Source organism: Pseudorca crassidens, chromosome 7 (genome assembly GCF_039906515.1).
Source record: "Pseudorca crassidens isolate mPseCra1 chromosome 7, mPseCra1.hap1, whole genome shotgun sequence".
Classification (NCBI taxonomy): Eukaryota; Metazoa; Chordata; class Mammalia; order Artiodactyla; family Delphinidae; genus Pseudorca; species Pseudorca crassidens.
Window position 1 is genome coordinate 65,065,191 of NC_090302.1, and position 12,357 is coordinate 65,077,547.

At 32.5% G+C, this 12,357-nt stretch overlaps 1 protein-coding gene across 10 annotated transcripts in view; it reads left to right on the forward strand.

Moving 5' to 3' along the window:
- CCDC171 (coiled-coil domain containing 171) overlaps positions 1 to 12,357 on the forward strand; it is a 358,867-nt gene that overhangs the window by 249,756 nt on the left and 96,754 nt on the right. For all 10 annotated transcript variants that reach the window (XM_067744432.1, XM_067744430.1, XM_067744438.1 and 7 more), the window contains 2 exons: positions 5,768 to 5,913; positions 7,922 to 7,976. In XM_067744432.1, coding sequence (XP_067600533.1) covers positions 5,768 to 5,913; positions 7,922 to 7,976 — 201 coding nt within the window. The remainder of the gene's footprint in view (positions 1 to 5,767; positions 5,914 to 7,921; positions 7,977 to 12,357) is intronic.

Below are 12,357 nucleotides of genomic sequence, written 5' to 3' on the forward strand. Positions count from 1 at the left end.
TCATTCTTTAGTTTCATCCCTAAATTGTGTACACAATTGTAAATTTGGTGGTTGTATCATTTTAAATTTATACTTTCTGTGGCAGCCTGTGTAGTTTGACCTACCCAGCAGCTACTAATTCTTGATTAGTATAATTTTCTAGTTGTCACATTATAATGGTAGGGCTGAAGACAGTGCCATTTCCTTTTCCAACATTAGTTTTAGTGCCCTGAGATGTTTTACTCAATTTATCACAATCTAGGAATGTTTATTCAAAAGTTACAGTTGGACAGTAGTAAAATTTTAGAAAAAAAAGTTACAGATTTTTTTCTTAACCTAGGAAATGTAGCTTAGTTCTTCATAACTCTTGTGTTGTTGTCTTGTCTTACATTTTCTATGACTAACTTTTATACCAAATTGAATAAGCCATTAGCTTTTAGTCTGTAGGAATGTGGATCCATAGATATTTCCCATTAGACAAAAGAAAATCTATAAAAGCGATATCTCTCGGGGCTTGGTCTTCTTAGCTGGCCTAATGGTCTAAAGCAGTGTAGTACTGTACTCTTATGAGAAATAACTCTGTTGGATGATTCCCTTAACATCCAGAAATAATAATTGGAGAGTTGTGTACACTCTTTCAGGGAACTTTAACTTTTCTACTAAATACCACATTTATTAAGCAAATATTCTGATTCAGGGAATTCATGTTATAAATTTTATACTTTTGAAACTATTACTGAACAAAATTATAAACCTTGTATATCTTGTGTCATTTAAAATTAGAGCTTGCTGTGAAATCATGAGATATACTACATTTAGGTTGCCATGTTGTTTTGATTTTTTTTTTATACGAACTTCTCTTCAAAAAACACCTCCAGGGCTTCCCTGGTGGCGCAGTGGTTGAGAGTTCGCCTGCCGATGCAGGGGACACGGGTTCGTGCCCTGGTCCGGGAAGATCCCACATGCCGCAGAGCGGCTGGGCCCGTGAGCCATGGCCGCTGGGCCTGCACGTCTGGAGACTGTGCTCCGCAACGGGAGAGGCCACAACAGTGAGAGGCCCGCGTACCGCAAAAAAAACCCAACCAAACAAACAAACAAAAAAACCACCTCCATTGGTGATTGTTGCACAGCTTTGTGAATATAATAAAACCCACTGAATTGTACACTTTAAAAGTGTGAATTATGTGAATTATGTCTCAATAAAACTGTTATTAAAAAATTCCACTGTACAAAATGTTTTCATAGGTGCAAAGTAATAGAATTTCAATTTATATTCACAATTAATTTAAAAAAATTGTTAACCTTAATAAATGTTTAAAGCTTTAGAAATATGAAATTATGTATGACTTAAGAAAATAATTTGTTCTTATTCAATAGTAACATATGTTTATTATAGAAACTTCAGAAACTCTAGATAAGAAAAGACATTTTAAAAATGTGTGGGTATTTTAATATCCACATCTATCCTGTATTCTGTCCCTAAGCTTTCTCTGTACTTAACTACTTCCTTGGTATCCATACTTTTCCTGCCAGCTTTCATTATTTATTTAAAATTTATTATTTTTGGCTGCGTCAGGTCTTAGTTGTGGCACGCGGGCTCTGTAGTTGTGGCATGTGGGCTCTGTAGTTGTAGCATGCGGGCTTAGTTGCCCTGCAGCATGTGGGATCTTAGTTCCACGACCTGGAATTGAACCTGCATCACCTGCATTGGAAGGCGGATTCTTAACTACTGGACCACCAGGGAAGTCCCGTTGCCGGCTTTCATTAGTAGTACATAGCTTTTCATGACCATCTTAGGAAAACAACCAGTTGTAAAACTATCTTCTTATAAGAGTAAAAAAGCATTGAAAGCATTGAAGAGTAAAAAAGAGTGAAAGCATTGGCTTTTTTTCCTGGACTATGAGAGGTGTACATGAGCAATGAGATCATTATCTTAAAAGAAATACAATAAATATCTTGCAGAGTAGCTTCTGAAATACAGTAAGCTTGGGATTTTGCTGTAAAATTTTGCTTTAAAACATTTTGGATTTAAAGTGAAAACTTGGAATGTTTGATAAATAGTATTGTGGCATTGGTTCTTGTGTAGATGGTATATTTTCTTTTAAACTTTTGTTACCATTTTTAGCATTAACTTTCTAGCAGCTAAAATTGTTCAAAACATAGTTTAAAGATAAATGCAGTATCAGGCTTTGAATTTTTTTTTTTTTTTTTTTTTTTTTTTGGTAAATACTAAGACCTGAGTACAAAATGAGGGCTGTGTTGTGGATTAAGTGAAATATCTTAAGGCTGTGCTGTTCTGATAACTGAACCTGAAGTGACCTTTCTCAGACACAATTACAGAGCTGTATGTTTTTCCTTTAATTTCATCAGGGGTTTAATTAGTATACAAATAAAACTTCCCTTATCTTCCTTTCTACCTAATTGGCTTGTCTTCGCTTATATATGAAGTATGTGAAAGTGGGCTGTAATTAGGGTCACCGTGTTAACCTTTTTTCCTCAAATGTACTGTTGCCTAAAGGCCTCAAGGCCTAAAAACAGTGCTTTGGATTATTGCTTTGCAATCGCTATGGTTGTCCCATAGGTTTTCTCATGAGCAGAAGGGCTTTGGGTGCTGCAGGTTCCCACTGCTTAACAGGATCTTCATTCTTCTCCCCACTAAATGTTTATTGATTATCTTGCTGTTCCAGGCTCAGCCTCCAACAACTTAATATCAGGTGACAGTCAGGAGAGTTCTCCAAGTAATTAGAGTTGAGCATTGGGGGAACAATTAGGAGCAGAGTTATTAAACTTGATTTATCCTATTCTCCCCTGAACAGTTTCTTGGATATCAGGACATCACACTTTCACAGTCTGCCCTGGTTGAGAAATTAGTGGCTAACCTGCTTGCTTATCATCATTGCCTAGCTGCCCAGAGGTACACCCTCTTGGTTTCAGTCCTTCAGTTGGAAATATTAGAGTCCATAAAGTTTATCATGGGTTTTAATTAGATAAATCTGAACGGGAGAAAAGAAAAGCTGAAGTTAAAATTTTATATGTGTCTAATATATATTACATATGGTATAGGTACGTATGTATATACATCATATATATACACACACACATGAATTTGTTTTTCTTTTTTTAAAGCTTAGTGTTAGGATTTTTAAGGATTCTACTTTTGTCGTCAAACACAAAAATGTGAACATCAGAGAAAAGACATATTACTGAATCACTTTTTATGTCTTGGTGTTTTGCATACATCACCACGAACCTTAGGACTCATTGATGTATATAGATTCCATTGTGATGTTCCTCAGCTCTTTAAAATGAGAATGCTGTGTCCATAAGTTATATAACTATGATTATTCTTTTTTCAAAAACTGTTATCTCTTCATTTTTACACTAAGGAAGTATGATCCGTATCACCTATTTATACCATTTTTTTTGTTTGTTGTCTGTAATTTCAGTCTTAGAGTAGGCTATTCAGCTGTACCTCTGAAAGAGTGCAAGCTTTAGAAGAGTTTGGTGGCTCCCTGCCATTGCCCCTGAGAGAAGGAGATGAAAGCTGATGGAAACTGGAAGATTTAGATATATAGTGGAGATTCTAATTCTATGAGTTATATCTTCTTTGGAAGGAGATCATAGAATTGCTGAAAAGTCAAGTATGGTTTTATAGTGATTTTAAGGTCATGGGTTCTCTCAGATTGGACCAGTGAGCTCTCTGGGTGAGGCTGGAATCAATATCCTGAACACCCCTCACAAATATACACCTCTACTCATAAGAACTACTGAGCAAGAGAATTCGAATGGAGTGGCACATTCTATTATTTCTGTTGGAAAAAGAACTCAAGCTTTATGTGTAACTGGTGGTGGATCATTAATTTTATATTCACATCTGAAAAACAGCATTTTTTATTACCTGAAAGATGCCAGAAATATTGCCTTTAAAAGGACTCAAATGGGTTTTATTTTTTCAAAGAAAGAAATCTCATGATACTTCAGTGCCTTTAAATATCTTAACATTGGCACAAAATAAGTAGGTTTAGCATGGCTTTTCAAATCTATTCTTTGTTGTCTTTTTAAGTTGGTTTGAATCAGTGACTATTTCCATAGTGGGATATACTTAAAGATCTGTTAGTACTAAAGATTTAAAATAAAACATAATATCTAAAAAATAGTCACAGTTTGCTTATTTCTAGTTTCTTGACTTGTATTTGTCTGACAGCAACTTGACTGTTTGAAAGTGAAATACTGAATTAAATTTCTTTTAGCATTTAAAAATACCTGGTTTAAGGGTAAGCTGGGATGAAGTGAGAGAGTAGCATTGACATATATAAACTACCAAATGTAAAATAGATAGCTAGTGGGAAACAGCTGCATAGCACAGGGAGATCAGCTTGGTGCTTTGTGACCACCTAGAGGGGTGGGATAGAGAGGGTGGGAGGGAAACGCAAGAAGGAGGGGATATGGGGATATATGTATACATATAGCTGATTCACTTTGTTATACAGCAGAAACTAACGCACCATTGTAAAGCAATTATACTCCAATAAAGATGTTATTGAATTGAAAGCAAAACACCTGGTTTTGCTTTCAATTCATATTGTTCAGAGTGAATTAATTATTTTAGCTCCACGCAGGCAGCTTGAGTTTTTATATACTACTTATTGTGAGTGCATTAAAATAATATTATTGGAAAAGTTTTAAACATGAAATTATTGCATCTTGGTTGTTCTTTACTGGGTATTTGAAGCATAGTTGTGAATGTTAATGTGTGGCTACACTCTTAGAAAGAAGAAAAAATATTATGTGTATGCAATCAATTATTTAGTTCACTGTCCAACAAACTTAATTGAAAAACTGGTTGATAAGCTCATATGCTAGAAATTTCATAGGCAAAGAAATGAGCAGATTTTTAGTGCTAAGAGATCCTCTGATCCCTATATTGTTTTACATCCTAGAATTTTAAATAAGAAAATACTCCTTGAACTTATGAGTTTTTGAGTCTAAGACCTTTAGCCTTAAAGTTCCAAGATGAAATTGTACTCTTCTATCTTGAAATTTTTGTGCTAAGTGAATATTTCAGATTAAAGCACATAGCAAATATCAACAAATTTTATACTTCTATGACTAGGAAAATATTTACGGAACATAATTCCAAATGCAAGTATTGTCTATAACTCTCTCTGTTGAAACATGTTGATCACGTTTGTGTTTTCTCTGACATGAGAGTTTTTTATGGGAAATAAGTGAATTTTATTTTCGAATCCAGTGTGTTTGTTCACTGAGATGTGTATAGCAACATAACTGTTATTGATACATTTAAAAAGAGAGTAGTGGTGCTTTTAAATTTTGGGTTCCCCATTCTCTTAAAGGTATCCTAATCTACCTTCCTCTCCATCACACACATACTTTGGCGTATGATAGTTCTTGTTTTAAATAGACTCTAAATTTCATGTACTTTTTCCATTGAAATCTTTATTTTTTATCATTAAAAGAAAATGTAACCTGAGGTTTTTAATAATCAGATATTTTTCGTAAGAATAGAATGTATTTGCCTTGCAGTATTTAAAAAAACAAAACAGAGATGTATTTTGCAGCTAAACATTTTTCAAAATCTTATCAGTTCTATCATTTCTAATTAGTAAGTATGTAAAATTTTTTGCAGAAAATTTGTTAAACCTTGATGTGTAATGACCCAAGTCTACTTCTCAGTCAGTCTGTATCCTTCTTTGTTTAATAGCCTATGGCATAAATTGAAGTTAATTATCAGGGCTGACAGGTAACTCTGTTTTCTGTCTGCTTGCAGAGTCTCTCCGAGGCAAAGATGGAGCTGAGAAGAAAAGATCAATCTCTGCGTCAGCTCAATAGACATCTTACCCAGCTGGAGCAGGACAAGCGTCGACTGGAGGAGAACATCCATGATGCAGAGAGTGCCCTCCGCATGGCAGCCAAGTGAGCATTTGGACCTTGGGGAGATCACTTAAAACAGACAAAAGATCAATTCTTACTTTCATGCTCTGGGTTTTAGCCCTGGATAATACAGTGTTAGAAAACAAAAGTACAGCTGTCTCTCTTTGAAATTCTCTGATATATCCTCAAAAAAGAAAACTCTTAACATACTAAATGTATATTTTATTGAGAAACCTTAGAAAAGAATAAGTTTCTATATAACCTCTAATGCTGTGTATTTTAGGTTCTGTTGTAGCATTACATGTTTGAAATCAGGTTTTCATTAACTTGAGATATAAGACTCTTTATTTTAAAGTTTTGAATAGTTTCTCCTGTCATATTTCTCATCCCTTTCTGCCCCACTGCCTCCCAAATTTTCTTCTGCATATATTATACTAATATTGCAAGTAATATTTCCATAAAGAAATGTTAGTATATAATCAACATGTGTATTGTAGCATCTTTTTAAGTGCAGTAAAAACATATTGATCATGGAAAATTCATTTAATTTTATAGCTGTATATTCAAATATGTTAAATAGAGAAGAATATGCAATTTTCAGAGTGGGCAACTATGTAACTGTGATGAGAGTGTTTTTCCTTTTACCAGGTAATCAAGTTGACATACACTGTGAAGTTCAAATTGAATAGTTCTCTTGGGTATTTTTATTTGTTCCCCACATCAAATTTCATGGAGTACTTTAAGACAGTCCTTTTTACAACAGCATGGCTTAAAGAAAATCTATTTATGGATTAAACATCTAATTTTAATAAACTCAGTGTTTTCTAAATTTGGAATTCTGGATTCCTGTACTATTAAATACATATATGTATATATATATATATTTGCAAATGTGTAACTATAACTTAACAATGTTTGGAGACAAACTCTTGTTAAGCATAACATAAGAAATATGAATGTAATGTGTAAACTAAATCATAAAACGGGCAGTTTGCAATCCTAGGATACCCACAGCTTTGTCAGTGGGCTTGGGATATTGCTCACACATAATGAAAAAATGAGTTTACACAATGCCACAATATTGGCATTTTGAATACCCACCAATACATTTTTGGAAAATTGTAAGGCTCTATAACAGTGCACTACCATATTGGTTATATGTAATTGTCATTTTAAAAAAATATAAGTTTGACTGAATCAGCTTTTTGCTGTCATTTTTCAGTCTCAGTTTCCTCATGTCAAATGAGAAGCTTAGCACAGGTAATTTTTAGTACATCTCAGAGCATTGAAAATTCTAAGATTAATGAAAACAAGATTATAAAACCTCTAGATTCATATTGTGCCTTCAGAATACTGCTGGTAATTCAGGAATTTGTCAAGTCTGAGATCTGTGACCATGGGCACATGTGCTTATAAGAAAGCTAAAGAAAGCTAATTTGAAATTTGGAGAGCTAATACATTATTTACAGTTTTCAATTTATAATTCACCATTAAAATTTTGTCTTCAGCATTCTCATCCCAACTTTTAATTTCATCATAAAGGCTAAACTCAATATACAAGGCTAGAGAAGAAAATAGTAACTTTGCATATTTCTAGTCAAGGCCATAGAAGGTTTTTGTGTAATTATTATAGCACAAAAAACCCATGGAGAAAGGAAAATATTATTGTGCCCAGTATGACCATTTATATCTCCAGCACTAGTATTTCTAAAGTCTTTTTCATTAGAAGCCAAAAGAATGCACGTTTAGCCTTTTCAGCACATTGTAAATCAATAATGTAATCACATGATTTCTTTTTTTCTTTCTTTCTTTTTCACTCTCTTTTAACTTTGAAAATATCCATAAGAATTATTCCCCCCTCTAATTTTTGGCAGGCAGTATAACTGAAGATAAGAATTAAAAGCGGAAATATACTAGTGAATATTGTTAGGTTTTACCCTTTAGGACAAACTAACCCTTATTTTTCAGTAATAGTCACTTATACTAAAATGTGTTACAATTATAGTAAGGTTTGGGTTTTACTAACACCTAATCTTTATTTTGTTTCTAGGGACAAAGAATGTGTTGCTAATCATATGAGAACAGTAGAAAATGTGCTTCATAAGGTATTATAATTTTTCTTCAATATTGTTCAAATTGTATTATGACACAGTTCTCCTAGTCATTAATTTTATTAACTGTAAAGTACTTTAATTCATTTTGTAGATTTCTTTAAAAATAAATTAACAAAAGGATCCTTTCAAATGACTGAAAATTTGTATTGAACAATGCTATATTGCATAACTTTTTTCAGAATTCACTTTATGTATGTGATAAAACTATGAAAATAGTGTTTTCCCCAAACTGGTATAATTGCACTTGAGTTATTTGTGGTCTTTGCTGACTGAACTAAAGGTCATTAAGATTCATATATGTCTCATAATGATAAAATGTTTGACCACACTGTCTAACCTCTTACCACTCTTAAACCTACTATCCTATATACATATATTGATATATAGAGAGAGACATAAAGTATTGTATTTGGCAGTACTCATATACCTTAACTTAGGCAGTAATGTTTTTCAAGTTGTAATTTACCTTTTTATAGGAATGTATTCTTAAAGTAGAAATTGAATATACTTAATAATAGTCTGTTATTTTCAATTGATTACTTCTGTATGATAAATTGACTTTTAGTTTATAGTGATGAACAGCATAATAAGGATATTACAATATTACTAAAAACTTAATATCATTAAGTATTGACTCAATACTGACTGTGTACTTTGTTAGCACTCCAGATTCAAAGATGTCTCATTATTTCATTATTTAAAAGTAGAGAAATGTTATTTGTTTCTGTTATTATTTAACAGACAATTTGTTGGAATAATGTAAATACCTAGTACTTTTAGGATATATGGAATTTATGAATGAATCATATTTAGAATAATTTTGTGAATCAAATTTTTTATACAATATAGTTTTAAAATCACTTAAAAATATCCTAAAAACTAATCCTGTTAAGGAAATACAAAATAACATCAATAAACATGTTTAATACATTTTAACATTTTAAAAACAATGGACCTCTGTATTCTTTGATATTGAAAGTGACTAGCAAAAAGTGACTCACAGAGAGTATTCTGAAAAAAGGAATCTAATACTCTGAGTGCTATTTTTAAGCAATATTATTTGAAATTGTGATTTCTCCTCCTTCCCACTTAAAAAAATTTAGCCTGTCGGTATAGTTTAAATATAATCACATCAAATCCATACATGCTAGAAATCTGAAATTTAGGTTTGTAGGAAAAGAGACATCTTTGGTTAGATTTTTTTGGGTATATGGTGAGACTTCCGATAGGAAAAATAAATTATGTCATGTATATGGCATACCTTTTTATACCAGTTAATGTTGCCTTTGAAATCAATTGTTTGTCATCTCCCCAGACAGAGGAAAGTAATGTTGGTTAGCAGCTGTTTTGGGAATGGACTTTGATATCAAACAAAAACCATCATCAATGTGAAATATAAATGTTGTACCTTACCCTTTCATTATGAGAATGGCAAAATATGTATTTTAAATACAATAAAGACTGATTGCAACAGGACAGTTGTAATCATACACGTCTTCATTTGCAGTTCTTTTGATTTTCGTGTCATATGGAAAGAAAGATGTCTGCAGAATTGGCCTACAACCACTGTAGATTTACTTTTGCTATATGGCTTTTTAATCTCCCTTCAGATGTAATAGTTAGTTATTTTGATTTAAGTCTCTGGAAATTTCTATATGTATAGTGATTTTAAAATTATCAATTACTTTTCAAGCTTGAAGTGAAAATTTAGGAAAGGCTAATTGATTATTGGGCTAATTCTCTTTTCTACGAAGTATGGGTGACAATGAATGAGTGATAAGGAAGAGACCCAGAGGGTACCTCTGAAGCTCTCAGGAAGGTGCAGCCCACCTGTCTTCAAGCCAGAGTTTGCAGGTTTATTTTTTTGGCCACTGTGGACTGTCCAGTGGCATTTTGCTGTCTTGGAGAATCTAAGAGTAGTATAGAAGGAGGGTCCAGGCTCTTTCATGGTACAGTAAAAATGACTGGGGTTACACCCAACCTCTTCAGCATAGTTTACTGTACATAGTCAAATAGTATAGCTATTCATATTTCTTAACCACATACGTTTGCAAGGTATGCACCAGTTATTCTAGAATAAAACCAAATTTTAACCTGCTGAATTGAATTTTAATACTAACTTCTGACACAATAATCAAATAAAAAGAACTTACTTTCATGTAGAAATTATTTTCTTGTACTTTAAAGAACTTAAACTAAACATGTTTGCTTTTAGGAAAAGTGATTACTTTTTGGATATTTGTTAATTTTTAACTTTGACGCATTAACATTCAACTTTTCAAATCCTAAAACTGTATTATACACAGCTGTTTACTGTATATTATTTTTAAAATCCCATTTGGGACTGATACTAGTATTTAATAAAGAAGGCTAGTCATTTTTTATTTAAAAGCATATACTGTTTTTTTCAAAGAAACAGAAGTTTTTTTAAAAAAATTACATTTAAATATATTTTATTTATGGCTGTTTTAAATATAGGCCAGAAGTTAACTTTTTATTAAGAAACTTTTTGGGGGCTTATTTCAGGTTATTTGGGGTTAAGAAAAGTAAGACAAAGAGAAAAACAAAATCATTACAACTTTTCACGAGGTACATTTTTTTTAATACACACACTTTTCTATTTAGTTGAATTCTGAACTACTTTTTGTATTTTAGAAAAAACATAACTATTGAACTTTAAAAAAAAAATCACCATTTAAACCATTTAAAAAATGTACAGTTCAGTGACTTTCAATGTATTTACAATGTTGTGCAACCATCACAACTATCTAACTCCAGAATATTTTTATCACCCCCAAAAGAAACCCAGTAGCCATTAATCAGTCACTCCTATACCCCCTCATCCCATTCTGTGGGTTGTCTTTTTACTTTTTTGTTCGTGTCCTTTGATCAACAAAAGTTTTGAACTTTGATGAAGTCCAGTTTTTTCTTTTGTTGCTCATGTGTTTGGTCTCATATCTAAGAATGCATTGCCAAATCCAAGGTCATGAGGATTTTACCCTATGTTTTCTTCGAAGAGTTTTATAGTGTTAACTCTCATATCTAGGTCTTTTGTCCATATTGAGTTAATTTTTGTATGTGGTATGATGCAAGGATCCAACTTCACTCTTTTCCATGGATATCCAGTTATCCCAGCACCATTTATTAAAAAGACTGTTCTTTCCCTCCATTCAGTAATCTTAGTAGCCTTAGTGAAAATCAGTTGACTATATCAATTGACAAATCAATTGATCATATGAAAATATAACTGATTTTTGGGTGTTGATCTTGTATACTGCAACTTTGCTGAATTTATTAGCTCTAATAACTTTTTTGTGGATTCTTTAAGACTTTCTGTATATAAGATTGTGATATCTACAAATAAAAGATAGTTTTACCTCTTTCTAATTTGGATGCCCGCCCTCCTCCCTCCCTTCCTCCCTCTCTTCCTTTTCTTTCCCTCCCTCCCTCCCTTTATTCCTTTATTTCATCTCATTGCCTGACTAGAACTTCCAGTTCTAGCCGTATGATAATATGATGACAACAGACTTTCTTGTGTGTTGTTCCTAATCTTATGGGGAAAGCTTTTGGTCTTGCACCATTAAATGTTATAGACGTCCTGTATCAGATTGAGGAAGTTCTTTCCTGTTTCTAGTATTTTGAAGTTTTCTTGTCATGAAAGGGTGTTGTTGGGTTTTGTCATATGCTGTTTCTGCATCAAATGAGATGATTTTTTTAAAAAAATCTTCATTCTGCTAATGTTGTGTACTGCATAGATTGACTTATATATGTTAAACCATCTTTGCATTTCTGGTATAAACACCACTTCATTGTGGAGTATAATCATTTGAATATGCTGCTAGATTTGGTTTGCTAGTATTTTTTGAGGATTTTTGTATCTATGATCATAAGAGATATTGGTCTGCAGTTTTCCTGTTATATCTTTGTCTGGCTTTGGTTTCAGAGTAATACTGGCCTCATAGAATGAATTTAGGAGTAGCCCCTCCACTTCAATTTTTTTGGGAGACTTTGAGAAAGATTGGTGTTAATTGTTTAAATTTTTGGTAGAATTTACCAGTAAAGCTGTCTTGTCCTGTGATTTTCTCTGCTGGAAACTTTTTGAATACTGATTCAATCTCTTTCCTTGTAATAAATCTATTTAGATTATCTGTTTCTTTTTGATTCAGCTTTGGTAGTTCATGTGTTTCTAGGAATTTATCTTTTTCATCTAGGTTATGTAATTTGTTGACATAAAGTTGTTCATTTTCTTAGAATTGTTTTATTTCTGTAAGGTCAGTAGTAAAATGTCCCCAATTTAATTCTAATTTTAGTAATTTATTAATCTTTTTTTCTTGGTGAGTCTAGTTAAGGTTTGTCAATTTTGTTGATCTTT